Raw genomic sequence first — 27,566 nt, 5'->3', positions numbered from 1 at the left:
CACTGTTCACAAACTGCTGCAAACAGCTCTTTTGTAGTCCAGCCTTTACTTCAGAGACAAACGTGCATCACTTTGTAACACACGTTATAATGCTCGCCTAGCTACTAGCGTGGCACGCCCTCATACTCTGCTTCTGACTGGCTAGTAGTCCTTACCTAGCTACTGCGCATGTGCGACTCCCAACAAAGATGGTACAGTGTGCGATGTCTCACTCTGTAGCCAAAACAGAGAGCTCAACACACAGGGTGAAAAGAGGAGCTACAGCATTGTGCAGTACAACAAATATATGGTTTTTTTCTGAAAATGAAACCATGTAAACCTATTCTGATATAACCTCTAAATACAATTATGAACCTGAAAATGAGCATAATATGAGCATTTAAAGTTATGTTTAAAATGGTTCATCTTCTGGACAGTATTAAAGCGCGACTATAAGACTTTTCAATGAAGAAATAAATGTATTAAGTAAAAACTTGGTTTTGCTGATACAGTCTTACTTGTAGCATATAGTGGCTAATGTAAGCAAACTTTACTAACTGACATTAATACGTTAATTTACTAAATGTATAACTCTTCAGTACCTGTGAAACTGTTACACCTTCAAATGGTTTTATCAAACATAAAACAGAAAGTAAACACACTGTAGCTCACCGGCAACAGCAAAAGTTATATAGTCTTACTTTAATGTTTTAGTATCTTGGCTATCTGCTCATTTGATTTTAATATTTCCTATGTAAAAGTCAATATTTTGGCCTTATGATTACCTGAAAGGAGGAGCCAGGGAGTTACTTAAACATAAGGTTTGTTGTGGTAGTAAGGTTGGGGCTCCCCAAAAAGTATTTCATTTCATGACAATCTGCAGAACAAACTGTTTTTTTCTCCTGAGGAATATAGACATTTTCAGTTAAATTAGGTTTAGTCTTTTTACTCTCTCTCTGTATTGAGTCAGTATCAGTAATGAGGCTCTGTTTCTCACACAGGATGCTGTCTCTGTTTCTCAGGTACTTTTTTGTTGGATTTTACAATTTATGACTGGTGTAAAATAAACTCTGAGCCTTCATCTCTGAGACTGAAGTAGAGGGAGACATTATGAACATACCTCGTGGAAAAAACATTTAGGGTTGGGTTTATGAAGGTCAGGTAAAGATAAAGATAGATGATGTTAATAGATGCATTATATATATGTATATATTTACCAGGACGATCCTGTCAGCAGTGACTCACCACCTCTTTAAATCTGTGTGTGTGTGTGTGTGTGTGTGTGTGTGTGTGTGTGTGTGTGTGTGTGTGTGTGTGTGTGTGTGTGTGTGTGTGTGTGTGTGTGTGTGTGTGTGTGTGTGTGTGTGTGTGTGTGTGTTGTGGCCCACTTGTGGAAAAGTTATGTAAATGTGACCTGGTTTTAGTATCTTGTGTCCATGTCTTTGGAAAGTATCCAGTTGACAATGTATATGAGAGTAACTGGTAAGTGAAAGATAAACATAGAATCAGTTAAGACCCAACATCATCGAGACACGTCTCCAAATGACACGTCTCCAAATGATGCGCTGAAGCACGGAAGGGAGGGGATGGGATGAGGAGGAGGGAGGGGCAAGCTAGTCTCGTTTTGTTTGAAAATATTTTGAACATCAACAAGAATAACGTCTCCCAACATCGCTTAGAGCACCTTTAACTATAGACACTTCAGATGCTTTTTTAAGCAACCAAAAAATTCCTTATTTATTTTTCAAACATCATGAAACATCCTGAGCTGCTGGACCTTTTGTGGAAAAACTAAAACTTAAAATATTAGGACATAGAAACCTCTATATGCACCAGAAAAGCTCATATAATGAATGTAGAATATTTTTCTGGGTCTAAACAACCAAAACAGTGACACATTACACAAAACGAATAACATGTACAGTCAGACCTTTGTCTTTTGGTTTTCAGTGTTTCTTCACTGTACAAAAATAAAATAAAACCGAAAACGTATCCATTTTAGTTCTGGAAAATGTACAACTGGTAAACCTTTAGACTCATCTTAACCATCATGACACCTCCAACCTGCTCGTCTCATCAGCCAATAAGGCCTCAGCCTGTGTGTGAGTGTCAGGCTGGAGTATCCAGTGAGAACAAAGAGTGCCGTCTCCTCTGGCTGTCAGTTGCTATAGCAACTATCGATGCAGCATAGAAGGAGTGTTGCCAGGGGTAACAGGAGTTGGGACTTAATTAAACAGATCAATACACACACTGGACTCGGTGTACATGTGTGCTTGTCGTTGTTCCGGATTTTGTGCCTTTTGCTGCTGATGGACACATAATGTGTTTTTGGTGTTTCTGTGCAAGTCAGGCTGATGCACGTTCAGTTCATCCTGGTGTTATATACAGACTGCTGTGTGTGTGTGTGTGTGTGTGTGTGTGTGTGTGTGTGTGTGTGTGTGTGTGTGTGTGTGTGTGTGTGTGTGTGTGTCTGTGTGTGTGTGTGTGTTTTGTAACATTGCATTTACAAGCTCAGCAGGATTCCCAGGTGGCTGTTGGTGGAGCTGAACACTGACAGGACTGTCTGCACATTTCCTCTCAACACGCAGCATGTCAGCACTCATAAAACTCCTCTGCCTGCCTCCTTCCTCCTGAATCTGTCTTGTTGTATTCCACATTTACATCTCTGCTCATGATCTCACACGCCTCTCTAGCCTCCTTTTTGTTTTATCTATCCAAAATCCACCAGTCGTGAGACTGTGACGCGAGATGCTCTCCCAGGAAAAAGCTGTCGTGGCAAGTTGTGCTTTGTACCGCAACAAGTCCTGAGTTAGCCAGATGAAAATATGCTCTATCCTTCTCTTTTCTCCAGTTGTTCTTTAGCTATGCTAGCGGCACGTAGGCTGTAGGGATCTGTCGGTCTGCCCACAGAGCAAGTCCACATGCTGGAATATCTCAGCAACCATTGGATGGGTTAGCATGAAATCTGGTCAAGACATTTATGCTCACCTCAGGATGAATTGGAATATCTTTTGTGCTGCTTCTGCGCTGGTCGTTGCACCACCACAAAAATAGGGCCCTAAGCTAAACATATGTATCCTGTGTGACCTCGCTGTGTAAATACGCCATAAGATCTTGCGTAAAGAAACAAGCATTTTGTCTTCTTCAGATCATGTTCTTGAGAGGGAATTTTCTCTGTTGCCATCCAGACGTAGTTATATTTTACCTGCTTTTAAAACTCTTTTATGCCTTCTGCAATTCGACTTTTAAATGGATACCTACTTTCTAGGGTGGAGGCCTATATGTAGGCCTGTGTGCTGTATGTATGTGTGTGTTGTCTGTAGCTGCTCTTAATGAATTGCCCCTTGTGGGATTAATAAAGTTGTTGACTTGAATTGAAGATGAGGTAATATTTAATTTATTGTCCCCCAGAGGAAATGTTGCTTGGGCAGTGGTACACCAAAGACACATTGATAAATGACATACAACAAACAGAATAAATTAAAAATAAATTACACATGCTTTGTGAGATAAAATATCTAAATACAAAGGCATTATGAAAATGGGGGAAGGAATTGTAAAAACCATAAACTACTTGCCTAAGTACTACAAAAGTGCAAATTAACCTGTTTTTTTTTGTAGTGCTATGGGTGTTACACTTACAATAAAAACGTTAAGAAGTTGGACTTTAGCTGACGAAAATAGGGTTTTTCACAGGGAGTTTTAGAAAAGAGAAATGGTTAATAAATTGGCTTTCATCTTCAGTACTCGTTTTACACTCTGCTGTTCTGTTTCTGTTTAGGCGAGCTTGAACCAGAGCGCTGATGTTCCAGGAAAGAAATGCAAAACTGGCACCTCTGTGTTTTACTTTCCCTTCGTTTTACCAAAGTTCTCTGCAGTTATTTAAGCATTGAGTCAGTTAAGTGACCATTTGATCTTTTGAGGCCTGTTGAAAACACGGTTGGTTTCTTCATTACAGAAGTTTTTTTTTACTTTTTGCAGATGTTTTGAGTCGTAAGTGATGTCTAAATCCTAACAGATGCAGGGTAAAGCGTTCTCTGCAGGAATTCCAGTTCTTGTCTCATCTTGTCCCGAGAAAGCAAACTCTTGTCTCCTCTGATATCCGTTAATTTATTCCGTCCTGGGGCCTGTCACTGTGTTTGAAGACGACTGAACGAATGTTGGGGTATGCTTGTTGAAGGCGTGCCAAAACCATTATAAGTTTGTCATGTTTTAACTTCTCCCACGTGCTTCTTCCTTTTTTAATAGTATAAGTATAAACACTTGACTACCGTGCAGAAAACTGGCATTTTCTTTGTTTGTCCGGGTAGAACAAAGGCAAAACAAAAATCTTACATCCCGGGCCTGCTTTTGTTATCACTCCTCCAGCATGTTTTCTCCCACTCAGCTTGGTGACAATATTTGATGACTGGCGTGCTTTGTGATTTCTTCAGTGATTGATGGCCTTTTCCTCAGTCTGTCTCCCTCTCTGTAATTGCCTTTTTTAATTTATTGTTATAAAATACCACCCTTTTTGCTGTATTTATCATTTTTGGCTTAGAAGTGTGCTGGCCTAACGTCAGTACGGAAGAGAATATGTATTCTTTAGGTAGTTTTCACCTCCACAGAGCAAGATAAATTTGTTTTGGGTCTGTCTGTTTGACGGTTGGCGGGTATTCATAAAAAAATAAGAAATTTCAATGAAATTTGGTGGAAAGATTGACCACAGGCTGAGGAACAAGTAGTTTGTTCAGGGGATGTCTTAGCGTTGCAAGATTTGTGAACATTTCTGCTATTTTCTCATGATTCATAGCACTTTCTTAAATAAAAAGAGAATCCATAACGGAGTAATCTGGATTGTCACATTGTATTCTATACTCCATAACAAGGTCCATCAATGCAATTTAGAATTTAACACAAATTACCTGCTGGTTGGACCATTTTAGTGCTAGTTTCTTAACAAAACCTTTGTGTCGGGCAGCTCACAACAACTCCATCACTGCTGTATTAACTGCTCCTCTCTGTCTCCTTACTTAGGATTGAACCTTGTGAAATCCCTATTGATTGACCACATCCAATCTTTTTTCCCCTCCTCTCTCAATGTTGTTACTAAGTGATTACTCCATTGATCAAATCTTCTCTCTCTCCTCCCAGGCAGCAGAAAGCTTCCAGACTCTGTACTGTGCCCATTAGTGGCCATATTGGAGATCTCCATCTCTTATAAACTGTGGTTTTCTGCATTTCTAAAGTTACATCTCAGATGCGTAATATGTTGCCAAACTTGGTGGCTCGGGTTTGAATATTCCAGTCGGTGTCAGCATCATATGGTTGCAAGAAAACGTTTTTGTGATACTGTGATTACATTATTTAAGATTAGAGGTTACCAGCGTACAAAAAAACCCATAATATATAATATCTTATCATGTTGTTATGGCTAACCTGACAGCAAAAAGAAATCTCTCAAAAACTATTGGATGGATTGCCATGGAATTTGGTAAATATATCCATGTTTCCCAGAGAATGATTCATACAAACTGTGGGAATCCCCTGACTTTTCTTCTGGCACCACCACAAGGTTGACATTTGTGTTTTTTTAAGTGAAATCTGTTGACAATAGGCTTTTTCACAGCAGACATTTTGACTTGTCATAGTAGGAAAAGCACACACGTTACTAATAACACTGACGATGGCTCTGTTCTATTCTAAGTGTCCCAGCAAGAGTGACAGTGAGCCAGCATGAAAGATACTAGGACCCTTAAATCACAAATAGCTAAATGGAAAAGGCCTATTATTTGATGGATTGATTTGGATTAGCTTCATTCATTTTGGAGTCTCAAGGTCTCCATTCCCTCAAACACCAGCAGTGTCGGGCCGGTTTACAATTAATGGTGCAAATTTGCATGTCAAGGTTGAGCGGATGAATTGGGAATCTACTGACTTTGAATATAGATGCAGGCGTACATACATTCAACAGAAACTGAACACCATGGCCATCCCTTTGGAGTCCTCACCATTGGTCGAATGTCAGCCAGGAATTCACAAACTGGGTAGTAGCTCTGGTTTGAGTGAAGAAACATCTGACTGGAATATATTTGGCTTCCTAGACTTTGTTCACCTATAGGTTGATTACTTTGGCTCTTCTTAGTTTTTGTGCTGTGCAGGTAGCGTATATCCACGTAGAGCCAATTTTAGGTGAGGGTGTCTGGCAGATGTTCGGATGTTGATTCCCAGTGGGATCAGCAGTATCAGAATTGTAGGATTGTCAACTATTGCCTCATAATAATCAACAAATGTAGTGTTTTTTTCTGACTTCATAGTTAGATTATTTTTATTTTCCACTTTATTGAACACTCTTCTCTTCGTCTGTCTCTTCCTCTCAGGTTTGCCGTCATCGCCTCGGGCTGTGCCAGCTGTCCCAGGTTGGTGTGTCGCAGAGAGGGATGTGGTGCCGAGTTCTGCTACCACTGCAAACAGGCCTGGCATCCCAACCAGACCTGCGACTCGGCCCGCCAACAGAGGGCTCAATCTCTGCACACCCACAGCAGCCACTCACCCAGCTACACACAGGAGCAGGGACCCGGTGGGTACCTGGACACACACACACACACACACACACACACACACACACAACACACACACACACACACACACACCTTTTAGCCTCCCTGGATCAAAAGTAATCCCAGTCAGACACTCACACATTGTGCTTCTGTCTGACAACAGACAGATCAAATCTTCTCCCCCGGCATTTCCGACCTAAAAATATTCTTTGCACCTCTGAGAACTTTCTGCCTCTCTGTCTTTCAGTCTTTATCACACCTCTGTCTGTCATAGCGCTGACTCAAACTTGTCTCGCGTCTGTTGTACCAACTCCCCGGCGTTTACCACCGCAAACTCAGTCGAGCATGAGACACTATTTATATTGCAGTTCCTCCCGACTGCAGAACCCTGCTTCCTGTCATACAGCATTTAGAAATCTCACCGTAACATTTGTGTACTCACACTTAGTTTAGTCAGATTTGTAGATGATTATAGTTCTCTTAGCTAAAAAAAATGTATCCACCTCAGCAGTTCAACCACAGAATAACAGAGCCCCCTATTATACTATACTACTTTTCAGTGTGATATTTGTATGCATTTGAGCAATTTTGCCAGTGATTAGTTAAAGATATACTTCTGAAACAAAACTCACTTATTACACTTTGATAACTTTGAAACTGAGTTCTTGTTGAGTTTTAGAACATCATCAATGATTAAGAAGAAATGTTTAATCTCTAGGTCTCTGTAAGTGTATTTTTGTTAATGGACACCATTTTGAGACTATTCTGTATTGTAGATATTCAGGAATTTTACATTGACAAACATATTTTTTAAATACTAAGGGGAAAATTTGATGTTAATTAGTGAACTTTAGAGGTGATGGTAGTGTTTTTTTGCCCTTTGGAGAGAGCAGGCTAGCTGTTTCCCCTGGTTTCCAGTGTTTATGCTACGCTAAGCTAACTGTCTCCTGGCTGTACCTTCATATTTACAGCACGAACATGAGTCGTATCAATCTTCTCATCTAACTCTCTGCAAGAGAGCAAAACAGCGTTTCCTTAAAATAAAAATCCAAAAAAACAATATTGAGGTATTCCTTTAATTGAATTGCTGTATTAATGATTAAAAACAGACACCCGTGCTTGTGTGTGCAAACATCCTTACATGTGTGTTTGTGTGCGTCTTTGATTCCATTTTGATTAAAAATCTATTAACTAAATCCCTCCACCTGTCCTCAGTCAATCTTCTCTCGCTGTCTTCCCTTAATTCACCACTTCCAGTCTGCCTCTCTGTGCCAAGCTTTCAGAAGAAGTGACGACAATCTAAACTCATTTGACTCATAAAAAAAAAATCCAGGACGCTCCCTCTCTGTCTGCCTGTCTGTCTGTATGTCTGTCTGCCTGTTAATACCTGCTGATTAGTCAATGGGATCAAACAGATATGAAGAGACAAAGGGAGAGAGGGAAACAGAGATATGGGAGAGAGAGAGAGAGATAAGAAGAGGAAAGATGAGAGCAGAAGAAAAGGAGGACAAGAGAGTGTGCCAGCAGAATACAGAGTACACCCCCCACCCCCCACCCTACACACACACACACACAGTCAAACACACACACAGTCACACACACACACACACACACACACACACACACACACAGCCCACATTTTAGCCAGATCTGCCAGAGTCTCTCTAAGTTAAAATGCCATAATGCCCTTTAAAGAGCAGAGAGCTTTCCCAGCATCAAACACACAGTAAATCGACTTTTTCCCTTTTCCTTTAAAATGCATTAGAGGACAAACTGCTGCAATTGTCCGATCCATTACTCTAATGAGGTTTGATTTTGATGCTGGGGAGGAAAACTAACTAGATGAGCCCGTCGTAGAGTTTTGTTCTTTTTTACATTTAAAATCTGAATCTTATGCATTCAAGGCCTGTGTTGTGTTTCACCTATTTTGGTGGAATTTTTTCACTTTTGATACTTTATGAATACATTTACATTCAGATTAAGTACAAGTGGTGTAATCATTTTAACCAGATACAAAAATGTGCGTTTCAAGAGTTTAATATTACTTGAGGTTATCCGAGGGATTTAAAGATATACTCCTAGATTTCTTTTTGGAATCATTGCTGATGTTTTATTATTTCATAGTTCACAGCTGAGTTTCAAAACAACAATGGAGAAACAGCTAGACTGGATATCTTCAGTGGTAACAAAATCCACTTTCCAGCTCCTCTAAAGCTCACTAATTCACACGTTATATCTTTTTTTGTTTGTTTAAGCTCTACATAAACCAAATTGTAATAACGTCACTTAGCGAAACTTCCCCCCGTTTCCAGTCATTATGCTAAGTTAAGCTAACTGGCTTCTGGTTCCTGCTTTCTATTTACCGTACAAACACAAGAGTGGTATCAATCTCCTTATCTAACTCTCAGCGAGATATGTCGAAATGCTCCTACAACAACTTTTTAACAACAAAAAAAAAGGAAACATCCATCATCCACCCATTAACATTCATAAAACACTTAATGTCTTGATATGAACAATGCCACTAAGTGCTAAACTCCCTTCTGTCACCAGCTGATGACATCAAGCCCTGCCCTCGCTGTGGTGCCTACATCATCAAGATGAACGACGGCAGCTGCAATCACATGACCTGCGCCGTCTGCGGCTGCGAGTTCTGCTGGCTCTGCATGAAGGAGATCTCCGACCTGCACTACCTCAGGTACTGAAATCTCCTCTTTCACTTCTTTTATGAAGAAGATGCTAAACAAGTATAAAAGTGAGACATGTATGGCATTGTGTGTATATATATTGGAATGTATTTTGCTTTGTTTATTTTGTTTAGTTTCATATCTGCACGTAATATGTGTGTTAATATGTGATACAGTATGTATATAACATACAGAAATGAATAATATTACATTTAATAAGGTTGATAAGATTCTGAGGGACCTGCTGGAAGTGTAGGTGTAATAAGCAAATGCTTCAACCTACACCTCTTCGGTCAGTGTTGATTATAAACGAGTTAAGATGACACTGTATGAATTAAGGTGACCCTTTCTGTTTTAGTTTTTAACATTTATGTTATGTATGTGGTGTTGTGTATCTATGTCAGGGGTGTCAAACTCAGTTTCAGTAAGGGCCACGCTGGAAAAGAAGAATCACATCAAGGGCCAGACATGTCGAGTTTATTGACATGCTTTATTTAATCGAAAAAGTCAAATATTTTTGACTGTATTATTGCATGTCTCAGTCTTCTCACTTACAGCTTGGCCCCAAAAAAGTAACTTAGCCTTCAAAGAATAAAGTGACAAAAAATGTCGAAAGAAATGAAAAAAACATTGAAAAACGTGCAACAAAAAAACGTCAAAAAGTGGCAAAAGCGTTGGGGAAAAAAAGCACCTAAAGTGTCGACAAAAGTGACATAAACTTCAGAAAAAGCAACAAAAACTAGGTGGGCCAAAATTGATAGTGAACCTAAATTGATGATTTATTATTTAAAATCTGCAAGTGGCCGGATTTGGCCCGCGGGCCTTGAGTTTGACACGTGATCTATGTGACTGAAATAAACTACATGATATCAGCTCTATGTTAGACTTTTTAAGACCTTTCAGATGTGTAACTGTAAACTCCTTCATGTTTCCCTCCCTTTTTTCCTCTCCTCTTCCCCTCCTTCTGTTTCCCTCTATTAGTCCATCTGGCTGCACATTCTGGGGGAAGAAGCCTTGGAGCAGGAAGAAGAAGATTTTGTGGCAGCTGGGCACCCTGATCGGAGCTCCAGTCGGCATCACCCTCATCGCAGGCATCGCTGTTCCCGCCATGGTCATCGGCATCCCGGTTTACGTTGGCCGCAAGGTGAGAAACCTGCAGAGAGGAAGACGCTCCAGCTGTTAGAACAGTATAACAAACCTCATGTCAAGAGTGCAGTGCTTTGACCCTTTGAATGATCATGGCAAGGTTTAAGAGCAGAAACAGAAGTTGTTAAATTATAACATCAGAGAAATACATACTTTTACCAAGATTAAGATCGGCTACCTTTTTGTTGTTTACAGTCTTCACTTTTCTTATTCTAGTTAGTTTTTGTCAGTTTTTCGTCATGTATACTGTTGACTTTTTTCTATTTCCTCTGGTTTGTGGCATTTTCTGTCTAATTCAAAGGATTAAAGTACATATTGGTCTTGTTTAAAAAACACATCTTAAAGCAAAATGGCCCCCAAGACAGTTTTTAAACATAAGCTCTACCGTACATGTAACTCTTCCTGTTTGTTTCTAACTTAATCAAGGCCTTAGGTTTTGGCGACTTGATTGTTTTGGATTTTCTGTGTTTTATTCATTGTTATTAATTTCAAAAGTATTTTTTTTGTCACAACATTTCCCTTTTCAAGACTCAATTTTAAACTAAATCCAGGATTTGAATTGAAAAAAATGTGAAAAGGAAATAGAAATCAGTGACGATGAGGGGACTTCTTAAGAAAAAACTTTTTATCTTTATCATGAAATTCTATAAACGTGAGACGTGCACGCTGATAATAACAAACATTTCATTTCCTCTGTGTGCAGCGTACCAACGTCTCACTGAGCCACTTTACGGTCAGATCACTTAACATTTATATTCAGTTACAGAAACCAGAAGTGGAAAACCTCAACGTTGTGGCAACACACACAAATAGTTTACAGCTCTGCTGCAGTCACTCTTTCACAATCCACCTCCGGTGATTATCTGGAATTTACGACATTGCAGAACAAAAACCTTTTCTCTTTAAGTTTCAGTATGCTGTCCTCCTTTTTAACACAATGTTAAACTTTCCTAAAAAATAACAGAAAGTGCTTTCTTTTCCTTTTGAGTAGCAAAAAAAAAGTTTCCATTCGCATTATCAATCACGCTGACGTGAAGACGGACTTCAGCACTTTAAAATTAGAACCCACAGCTGACTGGTAGTTCAGAGGAGAGACCTTAGGTCAAGTCAGTGTCCTTAAAAAAGTCTCAAATGATCTAAATGTAAGACCTTGACGTTATTAAAGCATCTTAAATGCTTTAATTCATACCTTGAGAAATGTTTACAACTTTTCTTTACACTGAAGTTCCTATGAAATAAGACAGAGATACTGACAGATCTTTTAGATTCAGAGATTTTGTTTTAGGCAAAGCTGGAATTTAAAGCAACTGAAAAAAAGTAAATTGTTAAATTGTAAAATATATTAATTATATCAACATAGCAATCCTAAAGGGTCTTTAAAAGTCACAACATTGGCTTTCTTAAACCTGCAGAAATGCTGAAATTCTTCTTTTGTCTCCTTAAATATGATATTATCCTGGCTTTGTCATGTTTTTACAGTTGGTTATGATGATGCTGCTCTTTCAATTAAAAAGAGGAAGGAAATTAAATGGCAATGGGCATTTGGCTGCACATTAACGTACTTTAGCGCTGTCCTGTGGAGAACAGTGGAACTGCACATTACAATGGAAGCCTTTTAAAGATCTGGCACAGTGCAAAGATTTGGAAGTGGTTAACCAGTTAAATGAACTGGAGCTTCAGGCGCAGCAGCTCACCCACACTCTGTTTGTTAAAACCTGCCCAACTGTTGAGGAGCTTTGGCTGTTTTAGTCAGAACACAATCTTTTCAGGAAATGTTTTTGTGAGAGTGAAGTGAAGCAGAATGTTAAGTTATGACACATATTTTGTTTTTATTTTAAGGAAAAGCTTTGAAGGATGTTTAAAAAGGAATGGGTCTGTGTTGAAAATGATGATGAAAAGATGATTCATAATGAATCACTGCAGGAAAAGCTTTATAGTATCACACATTTTTACTATGTGAATCGTTGCTATTTAAAAACCTGTGGTTGCTGAATGTTTAAGGGATTACTAGTAGATTGTACTGCTGAGAAACTGTCATCACTAACCAGTATTTCCATAAAGTCTGCGGCCGTAGCTGCTATTGAAAACTTTATGAATTTAGGGGTTGTAACAACCTTGGTGGCAGTCTGCGGGAGGAGTTTACATTGTACAAATACACACAAATTAATTAGTGATGGAGTTTTTAAGGAGGATTTGGATATTTTATACTTAAAATACAATGGGATTTACAATTTCTCGTAAAGTTACACTCCTGGCAGTGTGAAGAAGCTTTCAAACAGCACTTCATATAAAAATGTGAAACGATAAAACTAATCAGATGATTCCACAAACTTTTTGTGGAGGACTCCATACCTTTTCTACAGACTTGTTAGAATGTGAAGCAAATAAAGATGGCGACGCAGCGGACCAAAACATATGTTTTCCTTGCTCATTGAAAAGGATTTTTGGAAGAATACATTTGTATTTGTACTTTCTGGTTATATGACAACATGGGAACCAAAGCCATTTATTTTTCCTGGTAGTTCACGCTCCAAGCTAAATAAGTAATCTGGAAACGTGTGTATGTAGTTAAGTTTGCCAGTATTTTGTATCAGTTGCATGGTGGATGAATACAGAGTTGTTCATCAGAAAATAGGTCCAACATAAACCAAATTACATCAGCTACAATGGGTGTTCATTTTTGACATATACTACTGTAACGGGAAATAATGACGGTACTAATCATGTGTTTTATACTGTAATTAATAGGTCAGATATTTATTTACATTTACTCAGCTGTATGTTCATTAGTTACCATGGAGTCCTGAAGTGAATCAGCGACACATTTCTGGGTTTAATTTCTCGTCATTTTAAATTCAACAACAGTCCTACCTTACGTTCAGCTTCACCTCTGACCTCTTTCCCTCTCCTCTGCTGCAGATCCACGCCCACTATGAGCTGAAGAAGGCGTCTCGTCACAGGAGGAACCTGGCCATCACAGGAGGCGTGGCCCTGTCAATCATCACCGCCCCTGTCATCGCAGCCGTCAGCGTCGGTAAGAAACTGGACAAAACCGGCCGTCTATTATGCGCCGTGAGTCTCTCGGGCTGACGGCTAAAACAAACCGAGTGCAGTTTGTTTATCAGTGTCCAGGCACACGAGGAAAGAGCTTTTTTACAAACTGAAAAATACAGCACGTTATTGGGATTTATGCGGCTATAGTTTGAACAGCTATATCCACACAAAATATACTATATTTTAGAGATGCAGACTTGAATTGTCTCATTTCATCAGTATTTCTGTCTCTGTCCCTTCTCAGGTATCGGTGTGCCCATCATGTTGGCCTACGTGTACGGCGTGGTGCCCATTTCTCTGTGTCGAGGGGGAGGCTGTGGTGTCAGCCGAGGGAAGGGCCGAGGTGTACGCATTGACTTTGACGATGACGGCGGTCCAATCACAGGTGAGGACCCCAAACATTTCCTGCATGGCGGAGGAGCAGCAGGATATTATTCACCAGATTTGTTCCATAAAGAATATTTTCGATCTAATTGTGCAGTGGCGGATGCGTGGCGAGCCCTCAAGTCCCCGAGCCTCGGTGAGAGCAGTCTGGACGGGGCGGTCAGCGGTCTGAGCACCACCTCCCCCAGCGAGGGGCTCTCAATGGCCCCTGGGGCTCTGGGTGACACACCCCACTTTAACACCTTGGCAGGCGGCGCTCTGGGGACCCGCAGCGGCAAGTACAGCAGGTGAGGGAAAGAGACGAAGTAACTGAGCCAGGCTTCACTGAAGTTTAAGCTCAAGAGGTTCAAGATTTATCTTCTAATAAAGCAGAAAGTTGTTCATCAGAATATTTATTTGCATTTGTTCAAAACTGAGATATGTTCACGGGTAATATGGATAACCGAACCGTAAGCTAAACATATGCTATATTTTACTCTCCAACATGTTATTTCTCTTAGGTCGTAGGTTGTTGACTTAACAGTTACACAACAATGTCCATTTAGTAGCTGTTGTGGATCTTTCAATCGTATCACACAATCTTCCTCATCAGATGGAGGCTGCACAGCTGACATGGACTTTGAAGACGTTTACATTTTGAGCACTTTAGGGACCTCTGATGGCCTAAAAATAAATTGAGATTTAATGTTAATTATTGAGCTTGAAAACAATAGTTGACAAAATAATGTCACAAGCAACAGAACAGCTATTAAATAGAACTTGTGGTGAGATTGTTTTGTCAACTACAGATTCCAGATAAAGAATACATTTTCAATGCTCAATTATAAGTTGATTTCCTGACTCTGCAAACATCTTTAGTGAGGGAATCAAGTCAATTCACCAGAGTTGTGTCTCAAAAAACAATGTTTCTTGGTGCAAATGTTGCTGAATGGTTATCTGATCAAGTATTGCTGAACAGTCATTGATTAATATGTTGTCCTCCAGGCTGGAGGTGCAGGCAGGCGAGCTGGCTAAAGAGTCAGCCCCGAGGGACACAGGCAGCCTGGGAGCCGGCAGCGACTGTGCCAGCACCCGGGGAATGGCCGGATCCATCATCTCGTCCTACACACTACCTGACAGGTGACACTTTTGTCTTCTTCTGTGTGGTGTCTTTGAGCTCTCTCTGCTTCTCTTCTTTTCTTCACGCAGACTTCATGAGAGTTTTGTTTGTTGTCAGGCTGTAGGTCCGTGCGTCGCTCTGTCAGATTTGATTTGGATGTGATGTGATGGAGATAATTCAAACTAATCTGATGAGTTGGCAGGTTGACGCCTTGCTCTCATGTTGTTTTCTCATTTGTATCAGCACCTAAATCTGCATTAATCTCTCTCTCTAGTGACAGCTTCACTTAACACATACTTAACAGGAAAACACAACATCACAGCAGAGCTACATGTATGAGCATGTGGCTGCCATTTAAGGAAATATTTGTTCCTCTTGTTGAAAATGTTTTAAGCCGTAAGCGCATTTCAACCATGTTAAAATGGTAATATATGGTTGTCAAACCGAAGAAAAGTTAGTTTTTGTGAATGATTGTGTATATAATTTGATGTTGATTAATTTTAAAATATGTCCCACAGCTCTTCTGCAGTACACATTGCTTTATTTAATCAGGGTGATGTCTGAGGTTGTTTCAGTAGTTTCAGTAGTTCCAGTAGTTCCAGTAGTTCCTTATATTACAACCAACTTTTTAAAATATTCCTTCACAAATATAATCTTACGTCTTAACACATCAAGCCTTAAAGGTCCAGTGTGTAACGTTTTTAGTTGTTCATTATCAAAATCTGTGTTGCCCGTTAACACAAACTTGTCCTTTTTCATGAATATTTACCACCACCATCAATTCCAAGTATTCCTTTTGGCTTGAAATTTTACATTTGCATGAACTGGGGTAGACGCTCCATATTCATGCGCTATATTGAAATATGTTAGCCGGTAAGGGACATACTGCGTTTTCGCTGTCACATGATAAACTCACAGATGCTGCTAATGGGTATCGTCGCTTCCCGGCCGCGACAAGTTTGAAGAAGGAAACATGGAAGACCACACGTATTCCAAATCCAAATTTCAGGAACAGGAGTCTTCCACTTCGCCCAGAAAAAGAAAAAGGATATTGAAAAGAGCAAGAGACCGGCGTCATCAAAAAAAAAAGCGTGAAGACTACCGTAGCTGTAATACGTACTTTGAACTGCGTGGCGCGAGAGAGTTGATTGCGATATATGATCTCAACGCTAGATGGGAGAAATTCCCACACACTGGAACTTTTAAAAGGTTGAATCTAAACCTAATTTTTTCAAAATAAATGTCTTAAAATCAGACTACCGTTGACTGAATGCATCAAACCTTTAAATACATTTCCAAAAAGTTCCTGTTCCTTGAGAACAAATATTATCCAGTGCATAATGCTATTCGAATTGCGTTTCAAATGAAGCATGATGCATGTATTTTGGCATGGCAGTTCTTCTGTTATAAGCTTTTCCATTTAGGTATGGCAAATCAAACAAAAAGAGTTGGATATGACCAGGTTAAAGGACTTATCTTGTCTCTGTGTCTTTGTTCTTCAGTTATTTGAACATTAGAGACTGACTTGTTGTGAATCATGTGTCCCTGCAGGGAGTGCACCAACCTGGAGATCCAGGTGGACATTGAGACCAAACCCAGCCATCTCTGCCTGACCAGCGAAGAGGACCTAACCCCGCCCCCTGGCTCTGCTGCCATGGCGACCGTCACAGGCGTGGAGGAGCCTCAGGACTGCAGCTCCAGAAGAGGCGGGGCTTTGTCTGGCTCGGTGTCGGGACTGTCACCGGGAGTGTCAATCAGAGACGGACTCCGAGACGTCACCCTGGCTCAACCGGAGAGCATCCGCAGCGACCTGGAGATGTCGGACACTCAGTCAGACGACATCGCAGAGCTGACGTCAGACGACTGTGACTCCCCTCACCCGAAAAGCTGTCACCTGGCGGCCGGCCAGCAGCCCCCCTCCTGCCGAGCCCTGAACCCCTCCGAAGGCCTTCACTGTCCCTCAGAGAGCAACATCATCCTCTACGTCTGAGAGAACAGCAGCTCCCAGGATTGCACAGAAAAACTAACCCCCCCACCCCAACAGTTAACAGCTGAGCTCTCCTTTACGTCATAGCTTTTTTTCTTTTTCTCTTGTCGTTTCTCGTTTGCTGCTTTTTGCGACTCACAGACACCGTCTTAAACACAGACAGGGTTTGTTTCCCTTTGTCTGTCTTATCTATCTACCTGTCAATCTCCTCACTGAGTCAGTTGTCAGGGCTCTACCTCTGAGATTTATAAGTTAATGATTTATGTTTACTCCTTGGTGCAAAATGCCATGGTTACTTAAGCAAAAAAAGAAAAAAAAAAGAGGTACAAAATATTACCGAGCACAGCAGAGGGACTGTTGGGAAATTGTTGGGATGTTTGCTGAGGACGAAGGGGATGTTTCTAACTGTGTGAATGAATGTGGACTTTGTACTCAACTGTTGTGGCTTTCTTTTCTTCTTTTCTTCTATTTATATTCAGATTACTTTAAAATTGCATTATTTGCTGTGCGTATGAGTCTGCATGAGCCATGCCTTGTGTGAAAGGTTTAAAAGGGCAGCGAGTTTGTGTTACACTGATGAAAGTTAAAGTTTACTTTAGAGGATGAAGCTGTACTTGAATCTCACCTTCCCTGCACAAAGGAGGAGGAGGTGGAGGAGGAAGACATGGGGACAAAAAATAAGACTTACAGAAATATGATTGAGTTCTGACAATGACAAGGCGAGGCCAGAAGACACTGCGGTGAAATGCACTGAGAGAAGCCATTATGTTATATTCTATTCAAGTCTATGACAGTGTAGGACACTCTGGATATTTTGAACAGTTAAGGTCAGCCCAGTATATAGAACAAGTCTGTCCTTCTGTTTTTGCACTGAGATGTACATCCAACAGACATTTATCATTTCATAAATAACCCACTGAGAAACTATTATAAATATGAAGTTAATCTCAACAGGTTCTGCTGGTTTCTATGATTCAAGCTAAATATATAACTGTTTTTGTAATAAAAAGGCCAACAGTCCAATGTTCCCGAAGAAATTAATATTAAAAATGAAATTGTCAGAAAAGATAGCAGTAGTTTTCCAGATCTACTATATTCATTTTATAAGTGCTTGATTTATTTGACCAACAGTCCGCAACCCCAAATTTAATCAGTTTGATATTATATATGACAAAGATGCTGGAACCAGATGATGTTTGGAAACTTTTGGCTTAAAAACAAACAAACAATGACATTATTAATTTATTATCAAAATAGTTGCTGATTACATTTTGGTCAATAGACTAATTATTTCAGTTGTAATTTGTGAAATATTGTGTAAATAATTTCTTCTGGTAGTAATTTATCCACTAACCCAGAGATCTTCAACAGGAGGTCCGGGACCCTTAAGGGGTCCTCAGAGTTACTACATGGGGGCCCCAAGTTAATGTTTAATGTTTACACAAACATGAGCCCAACATATTATGAGGAAAGCTAAATCGGCCTACAGTATATGTGATTTATTTTACCTGTAGGTAAGATAGACATCCACACATACGGTTAAGCTTAAAGATTCACTGTGCTATACGTATGTTTAACTTTAAAATATATGTGTAAATATATCAAATATTATTATTTTAATAGCTTAGTGTCTTAGGCTTTAGGCTGCCCTACACATTATTGTAGGCTCAGTTTTATATGCAACTTAATTTTATACAATATATGTAGTAGGGGTTCCCTGATCCGTCTCTCTTTCAGCTAAGGGGTCCTTAGCCTAAAAAACGTTGTAGACCCCTGCACTAAACGGTGAACACTTGCCTTCCAGCCTGACCTGACACTGCTTACGTCTCGGCCGGTCACTGTCAGAACTCTCTCTCTGTGGTTCTGGTTCTGGTGTGTGTCGTGATTGGTCCAGTATTTGACAGTTGGCTGCCTTAAAGACACTCACTGACCAACACAGCACACAGCAACAGGACTGGTTTTGGTTTAGTGTTAACTGGCTGTCCGACCCACTTGAACACTGTGTGTGTGTGTGTGTGTGTGTGTGTGTGTGTGTGTGTGTGTGTGTGTGTGTGTGTGTGTGTGTGTGTGCGTGTGTGTGTGCGCGTGTGCGTGTGCGTGTGCGTGTGCGTGTGAGTGCCTGATGAATGTATTTGTCCCACTTTGTTTTTTGAATGAGCACTTGTGCACTTTATCTGAATTTATCGTATCTGTCTTCTTCTTTTTTGCTATTCATCTTTTACTATAAGTGAATTCAGCTGCATACAAAAGTCTGTGGTGCAACCAAAATGAATCACCTACCATCAGGCCTTTTATGTTGGATGTAACTAAAGAAGAGTTTGGCTCCAAAACATCACACAACCACAAAATAAATACTTTGTAAAGTTTAACTTTTAGTATTTTTTAATGTGAAGGGCATCCAAGTTGATTTTATCAGTGATCCAACGACAGTAGTTATCTTATTTCTTTATATTTTACTTTGATAGTTTTTTATTTTTTTAAAGTCAGTTTCGCTTTTGGAGCCAAACACTTCAAATATTGATGCCGATAAGCTCTCTAACTAAATCGTACTCACTAGCCTGAATTGTTTCTCAGCTTTGTATCACCTCTGTGCTTCAGTTTAAAAAGGTTTGCTACCAGGTTTTTTTCCCTTTAATCTGCGGGGAATCCACTTGGGAACATATTTCATCTCAGAGTAGCTTTATGGATTTAGCTGCTTATATAACTTGGCAGTGATTTGTTTGGTCTGCACTTAACAATTGTTTCTGCCTGCCTGCCTGTGAGAAAACACACGAATGTACCACGGACAGAAACCCAAACTTCCTGAAAGAGTCTGAATGAGTGTTAATGGGAAAAAAAAAATCTATTAAGAACAAGGTGGCCCTGTCCTTATTTGAAAAGGTTTTAGAGTATATAGATAGCAATATTTAAGTGTTATTATATTGTTTGTGTATTTCCTGTCACTGTTTAATGCCCTGTCCTGTGTGGGCTTGTACATGCAGGACTGTGAAAGACAACTTGTGGACCTTTGAGGAAAAAATAAATAAACAATCTGATGTTGCACCAAAGCACAGAGTTGTTGTCAATTGTTGTTGTTTAAGAGTAAAAACAAATGAAAGCTGTCAGAGACTATTTTAATAAATGCATGTATTTGTAAAATATTGCAGTCTTTAGGCAACCGAAGAAGTCGTGAGAATATGAAAACGTTCAAAATACATAGAAATAAATAAATAGAAAAATTCAATTTGAGTTGCTTTTGGCCGCTTTCACATTGTTTATTTAGAAATGTAAACTTGTAGTATGTTGAGGAAGAATATATAGTATTTGTTCAAATTAAACAATACTGTTCCCACATTTGTCCATAAAGACACACCTTTAAAAAAAAAATCCATCTCAAGTTTGAAGTTTTGGCGATCCAAACAACACACACAATTAATACAAGGAAATAAGGAGGTGGATATACGCTAGCCAAGCAGTCATTTGTAATGTAATCGACTTACAAGTCCAACAACTAATTATGCAGAGTGGGTGGCTCAAGCAGGATGACAGTGAAATATTTATACATAATAAAAGAGCATGTTTGTACAGGAGGAATGAGCATAGACCGACGGGAGAGAACATTATTACCGGTTTTAGATATACAGGTTTCACACATTATAAAATATGAAAACACACAACAGGAGTGTGAGCACCCTGCAACGTGTGAGTTTGGAATGAGGTTTATACTGTATGATGAGGAGCGGGGAATCTTTCAATTTAATGCTACTTATACTTATACTCCACTGCAATTATTGTATTTTTTATCCAACTACATTTATTTGATCAATTTAGTTACTAGTTACTTTACAGATTCAGATTACTGTATTAATGTAAAATATTATCAACAAATAAAATATGATATATTATTACAGATTAAGGTACGCAGCAGTTTATATACAATCAAGCCCCACCTTCACCATGTGCATTTAAGTGATACGTACAATCTATCAACAATTATTATTATCAAATATGATAAACTGTATATTCTGAAATGGGCCATTCTGCATGATGAGTAGCCTGCTTTTCCTTTTGGTACTTCAAGTATATTTTGATGAATGCAGGGCTTTTAGGCTTTTACTTGTAATTATTAGCCAGTAGGCGGCGGTAATGCTCAGACAACACATTCGCGTATCTTCACGACACGTATTATAAAGTTTCTAAGAGAAATTGATTTGGTAAAGAGGATTTATTTATTTTATTTTTATTTTATTTATTTTTCTGCATTTATCTCTCGTTCACACTCCAGTCCAGTTGGTGGCGGTAATGCACATTTTAAGCATTGACATATGGATTTTAAATTGGTTTGCCAACCGCCAATAAACCATAAAGAAGAAGAAGATCTTCACGACACAGCCTCTAATTTTACGGCCGTATTTTGGTCAGCCGTAAATCGTAACGCGTGGAGTCGGAGGAAGGTTAAATTAAATCCTACAAAACAAGGTAAATACATGTATTTTTTGTAATATGACACTCCTTCAACAGCGCGCTACTTATATCGACTCAGTGTAGAGTATATTTAGTGTTTAAAAATAGCACCAGTTTGTAAATTGTGTAAAAGAAGAGCGGCCTGTGGTTAGCATGAACAAGCTGTCATTGAAGGAGACTCTCCGGATCTGACACGTTAATGTACATGATAACAAAGATCTGGCCGGAGGACAGACTTCTAGAAAGAGTTTTAGTTAATGTGTAGCTACATATATTGGCTCAAATGACAGATATAAAGCTTTCACATTGGGGTGTTTTTACAGAGAAAGCTAGCCAGCTATCTAACTAGCTAGCTAGCTAGCTACCTCCAGTTAGCTGGCTAATGGTAAGGTTAACTAACGTTAGGCTTTAGTTGAGCAAAAGCTCACTTCAGTCAGTGGTGCAAAACAAAAAAATGAACATAAGGTGCAAAATACAATACACAAACAGGTACAAAACAATATACAAGACACATACGTAACGTTAGTGGTATACAGGTAACGTTAACGTTAGTGTAAAAAAATGTAAACAAATATAAAGTGGCATTTTTTTAATTCCATGATGATATTTATGTAATATATCATAATTTACCATAATATACCATGCTATGCTAATATGTTCTGGGTTTTTGCATCATATTCTATATATAATACATCTTTATATTAATAGAGACAAATGCTAAGTACCATTACTTCTCTACAGTCTGGTATAGACTTGCTGACTCTGCTCTGACTCTGCTGCTATTAACCACACCACTGTCACTTTACCTTGTAATATGTCTCCATATGCTGTATAGTTTTCTATTTTTATTTTAGTTTAGTTTTCTATATAACGCCTAAACTAGTACAGTACAGGCCAAAAGTTTGGACACACCTTCTCATTCAATGTGTTTCCTTTTTATTTTCATGACTATTTACATTGTAGATTCTCACTGAAGGCATCAAAACTATGAATGAACACATATGGAATTATGTACTTAACAAAAAAATGTGAAATAACTGAAAACATGTCTTATATCTTAGATTCTTCAAAGTAGCCACCCTTTGCTTTTTTATTAATAAGGGAAAACATTCCACTAATGAACCCTGACAAAGCACACCTGTGAAGTGAAAACCATTTCAGGTGACTACCTCATGAAGCTCACTGAGAGAACACCAAGGGTTTGCAGAGTTATCAAAAAAAGCAAAGGGTGGCTACTTTGAAGAATCTAAAATATAAGACATGTTTTCAGTTATTTCACACTTTTTTGTTAAGTACATAATTCCATATATGTTCATTCATAGTTTTGATGCCTTCAGTGAGACTCTACGATGTAAATAGTCACGAAAATAAAGAAACACATTGAATGAGAAGGTGTGTCCAAACTTTTGGCCTGTACTGTATATTAACTATAACTCAGTTGGGAAAGGCTGCGGCTGCCTCTTCTTCAACTGTCCCTGGTTTAAAATCAATCGTTCTGCCTCTCTTCCAAACAAATAGCATTATGTAGTTAGCCATAATGTGCTTTATTTCATGCGAGGATTCAATCAGACCTGTTGTCAAATGGCATCTCTAGTGCCAGTTTCTCTCTATTGTGCCTCCCCCTGATCTGCGTGTTCCCTCTGTCTTCTCCACTACATCCTCCTTCATTAGCAATCATGCCGTTTGTGGACCTTCAGTCACGGCTTGGTATTAACCTGGACAGCTGGCTGCTGCTGCAGAGCGGACACCAGCCCAATAAGAGGGCGGCGCGCTGCCACGCCTTTGAGAAGGAGTGGATTGAATGTGCCCACGACATCGGGCAGACCCGCGCCAAGAAGGAGTGCCAGCTGGAGTTTGAGGACTTTTACGAGTGCATGCACAGGCAGAAGACGGTAAGTGTCTGGGGGACGACTTTTAAAGTATTTTTGAATAGGAGTGTTGACTGCTGGGTCCCAGTTTAAGAAACTGCAGAGCCATGATTATTTTTGCTATTTTAGGTATTGTGTCCTTTTTGCATATTGGAACTGAGCTCACTCACTATAATGTGCCACTGCAGTGGAAACATGAATCAATATGCCAGCAGGCAGTGAAAGTTAATGCTGTGAACACAACTGGGACAACTATTCTTGGCGGCACTGTTTGATAATGTGACTTTTTGTTTAATGGATCCGTCTTTCACTTATTGACCATTATTGACCAAACTCGCTATGATATAAACATGATGTTAGATCAAAAGGGAAAAAATGCCATTAATATTCACTTTTTCTACATTTTATTGTTTTACAACATTGAATCATAGTGGATGTACAGTAATAAGGATTTTCTGTCACCGGTGGTTCTTTAAGGTTGTAAAATAGTAAAACATGAGAAAAGGGTTGAATACTCTTTATACACCCTATATCATAGCTTGTAGGGCATCACTCAAGAGTTTGTCTGCATCATTTTCTGCAGATAATGTAAGCATGATGCTTACACTATCTAAGCCTGTTTGCTAAATGTTATTCCTTCAATCTCAAAGATGAATCTTCCAGCAAAATTGCCTAGACGTTTATCATAAACTCTAGAAATTATTAGATGTAATTGAACCCTTATATGGCTTTAATATCTACCATTTCTGCAACATTAAACCGCCTGATTCTTGCATAGAGTTTGGCGTGATGGATTGTAGGGAGGAAGAGAAGACCGCATGTATCAAGCAGGAATAAAAATAAGTAAAAATTACTAGAAATGAATAACAGAAGTGTAAGTAGCACCCACGTCTTATTCTTTAAATAGTGTCAGAGTTAAACTGAGGTCTTGATGGCTGTGTGTGTCAGCAGAGGAGAGACAGACAGATGCACTGCCCGCTCACTGTGAATGTGCTGCAGCAGCAGGAACTTCCTCGCCTCGACCCAGACGCCTTGATTTGCTCTCTAGCCACGTCTCGTTCCTTCGGATCATGATGGAGATGAAGTGCTGATTTAAGAGGAATGTCAGCTAAGACAACTTCAGAGTCTGACATGAATCTCACATCTGTTGTTTGTTGAACAGCTAAATGTAGCTTTTTAACATCAGAGTTGCAGAGAACCATATCTGATAAGACTGGCTGCATCTCTGCTGGATTCTTTCATTTTGAGCAACCGAATATTATTTGGACGTTAACAGCACAGAACTGAGGTAGGGAGCTGTTCTTCTAGTTCTTCCATGTCTCTCAACTTCACATGGTGAAAGGAGTAAAAGACGATGTTAAAATCACTGCTATCTTTGGCTTTTATCCTCCTTGACTTAGGCAAAGGGAAACAAAAAGGTGAAGGTGCAGAACATTCTGTTTAATTATTTTAGTATTTTCCTTTTCTCTCACTGGATCTCCATCCTGTTCTTCCTCCACACTAACCTCTTCTTCTCTTCCTCCCTGCAGCACCAGAGGCTGCAAGCGATCCGTCAGCAGCGTGACAAGATGATGAAGGAGGGCACCTACACACCGCCACCCTGCCACTCAGGCAAGGCCGACGAGTCCCCATGAGGGAACACGCAACTGTCCGCAGTTCTGTTCTTGTTTATAGTAAATCCGATATCATTATTTCCTGTTCGCCTGTACAAGTTTGCAAATAAATGCTATCATTGAATATCTTCTTGTCTTTTCCTTCCCGGTCTTCTTTTTCTCTCTTTTTACTGTGCACTGAGATGTGTGCAGAAGCCAAGAATGAAAACATTTACTCTCAGTATTTATAGGCTTATAACTATCGTACATATCTCAGTACTTCCAAATGCTTTTCTTAACAAGTCAAAAAATCAGTTGAGTCATTCTGTCAGAAGTTTGCTGATTGCCTTGGGAGAAAGATTATAACTATAAAATAAGGTTTACACAAAACTCAGTCAAACCAAAAAACTGTGGTGGAAAGTAACTAAGTACATTTACTCAAGTACTGTTCTTACTTGAAATTTGAAGTACTTGTGCTTTACTCAAGTGTTTCCATTGTCTGCTACTTTATACTGTACTTCTACTCTACTATATTTCAGAGGAAAATATTTAGCTTTTTACTTCCCTATATTTATACTTATTAGTTAATTTACAAATGAATATTTTTACATTGAAAAAAAAAATGTATGATGATGCATTGTTATAGATTAAACTACCGACACTATGTAAAGTACTTACAGTTAGCTTCACCTTGGCAGTACCATTAAAACGCTGCTCACACATAACTGCATCAGTAATTATAATTAATAAAATGTATAGTATAGCCATAGTGTAGACATTTTTCCACACTGAGTATTTTGCTTTTGATACTTACAGTAAAGTACATTTTGTTAATAATACATACTTTTACATGTGTAACATTTGATATAGTACTTGTAATGGAGTATTTTCAGAGTGCTACTTTTAAGCAAATATCATGTAATCTAAATGCTTCTTCACTACAAAAAAACGATATAAAAATAACATCATAGAAATACTGTATATAACTTTTGTATAAAGATTAGCAGAAAAAACTTAATGGTGCGAAAATCTGTTTGTTGGTACTTTTATTTGGATGATTTTAACATTTTAAAGATGTTGAATCATTGTAATCTGTCTAATGTGTTAGCCTAATGTGGACTGTAGGCGTCAGCTGCTAATTATTGGCCCGATTAGTGAAGCGATAAACTCAAAATGCTTCTTGATTATGAAAAAAGGCCAGCGGATAATGGAAACCAGTCAGCCTGTTTGTGATGACACAAAGCAAATACATTTCGCATCAACTTTTTGCTCAATAACGTCACCATAGCTGGTTAAACGGCCGCCGGTGTAGTGATTTAATGTCCTTCCGTCAGCTGTGGTCGTCATGTATTGTGTTCAGCTGTGCCTCTGCTGTAAATGGAAGTTTAACTGCAGTCCATTTTCTTAACCTACTGACCTTATTTTAGTAAATCATTACATGGATTAAGCGAGTAAACGCTCCAGAGGGACGGCTGGACCACTCCGATGAGAGACTGATATGAGTTGATGCTGTTTGACATCCTCGATTCAATTACCAGCGTTTAACTCTGAGTGATGGGATTAAGAGGCTCTGTGAAGCACCACAAGATGGAGCCAAGAGCCCAGATAATACAGAAAGGGGAAACCCATCAAGTCTCTTTGTAGAACTGGCAAAGTTTCTTCATTTTCTAGTTTTACAAGCAAACATTTCTGCTCTTTTTTTTTAGGTGGACATTTAAGCTTAAAGCACTGAACCATTTCATGGCTGCATTTAAGTTTGTTAAAAGTTCCCAGGTTCATTTGTATGTGCAGAGTTCAGCCTGAGAATAAAAGGCAGGCCCATAGCAACTACAGAGGGTAATGTCCTCTGTAGATTTATGGACATTTGGGGGGGTTTAATGACATGAAGGGGAGCTTACATTCTACAATGTAACACCACACGTCTACACGTTTACTGAATGACACACTTTAGACTAAAAGCTAAATAATTTTACATTAAATGAGTATTGTCCACCAGCAAAAAAGTGGACTACAAAATATTTTCTATTCTATTGTTAAATGGATGAATTGGTCTGAGAAGTTAACAGAATTTGGTTGGTGGTTAGTACTAAATTGTCTTGGTTTGGTGAGGTCTGCTCAAAATCTGCTCAAAATCTGCTCAAAATCTGATTAAACTCCATTGAGGGTTTTGGACTTTATGCCCGTGTGTGAATGTGAAGTTTTTCCACAAAGAATGACTCACACAGTGAAGCTTTGTCTGAAGGCAGTCTGCCTCATTGTCCTCTTGAATTTCAAATTGCCATTCTTAATGTGAAAAGTACAGACGATCCATGACTCACATTATTAATTAAAGGTCCCATGGCATGAAAATTTCACTTTATGAGTTTTTTTAACATTAATATGTGTTCCCCCAGCCTGTCTATGGTCCCCCAGTATCTAGAAATGGTGATAGGTGTAAACCGAGCCCTGGGTATCCTGCTCTGCCTTTGAGAAAATGAAAGCTCAGATGGGCCGATCTGGAATCTTCTCCTTATGAGGTCATAAGGAGCAAGGTTACCTCCCCTTTCTCTGCTTTGCCCGCCCAGAGTATTTGGCCAACCCATGAGAGAGAGACATCATGGCTTTCAAACGAGCAAAGTGGCAGTTGGTTAAGGCCACAACCCCACCCTCCACCTTGCCCCCCCTCTCTCCTCCTCAATAGCTTCAGACACAGAAATGGCACATACTAAGGATAGCTCATTGTGGGACTGGCTCTAGTGGCTGTAATTCTGCACCGAGGCTGAATTTTGGGAAAGAGACTTCAGATACA

At 39.3% G+C, this 27,566-nt stretch overlaps 2 protein-coding genes across 3 annotated transcripts in view; both read left to right on the top strand.

Moving 5' to 3' along the window:
* Positions 1-18,515, top strand: part of rnf19b (ring finger protein 19B) — a 55,097-nt gene extending 36,582 nt beyond the window's left edge. Inside the window, exons 3-10 of the mRNA XM_028597320.1 lie at positions 6,339-6,538; positions 9,072-9,216; positions 10,187-10,349; positions 13,271-13,385; positions 13,650-13,790; positions 13,887-14,076; positions 14,774-14,908; positions 16,440-18,515. Coding sequence (XP_028453121.1) covers positions 6,339-6,538; positions 9,072-9,216; positions 10,187-10,349; positions 13,271-13,385; positions 13,650-13,790; positions 13,887-14,076; positions 14,774-14,908; positions 16,440-16,878 — 1,528 coding nt within the window. The 3' untranslated portion in view covers positions 16,879-18,515. The remainder of the gene's footprint in view (positions 1-6,338; positions 6,539-9,071; positions 9,217-10,186; positions 10,350-13,270; positions 13,386-13,649; positions 13,791-13,886; positions 14,077-14,773; positions 14,909-16,439) is intronic.
* A 2,705-nt stretch (positions 18,516-21,220) lies between these two features.
* Positions 21,221-24,925, top strand: ndufs5 (NADH:ubiquinone oxidoreductase subunit S5). 2 transcript variants are annotated; one of them, XR_003694262.1, is made up of 4 exons: positions 21,221-21,333; positions 22,990-23,210; positions 24,138-24,474; positions 24,716-24,804. XR_003694262.1 is itself a non-coding variant. In XM_028597744.1 (3 exons), exons 2-3 carry the CDS (start codon positions 22,995-22,997, stop codon positions 24,818-24,820), a joined length of 321 nt encoding a protein of 106 aa, XP_028453545.1. In that variant the 5' UTR covers positions 21,225-21,333; positions 22,990-22,994; the 3' UTR covers positions 24,821-24,925. The 2 variants fall into 2 exon arrangements, 1 of the variants encoding a protein (XP_028453545.1); XM_028597744.1 differs by lacking the exon at positions 24,138-24,474 and having other exon boundaries at positions 21,225-21,333; positions 24,716-24,925.
* The last annotated feature ends 2,641 nt before the right edge of the window (positions 24,926-27,566 follow it).

This window comes from Perca flavescens, chromosome 14, assembly GCF_004354835.1.
Source record: "Perca flavescens isolate YP-PL-M2 chromosome 14, PFLA_1.0, whole genome shotgun sequence".
Classification (NCBI taxonomy): domain Eukaryota; kingdom Metazoa; phylum Chordata; class Actinopteri; order Perciformes; family Percidae; genus Perca; species Perca flavescens.
This window is presented reverse-complemented; position numbering and strand designations above follow the sequence as displayed.

Excerpts from the sequence above, each read along its gene's own strand:
- ndufs5 (XM_028597744.1), top strand. The coding sequence starts at position 22,995 with ATGCCGTTTGTGGACCTTCAGTCACGGCTTGGTATTAACCTGGACAGC. Across the intron at positions 23,211-24,715 it reads GCATGCACAGGCAGAAGACG|CACCAGAGGCTGCAAGCGAT; the intron begins GTAAGTGTCTGG and ends TCCTCCCTGCAG.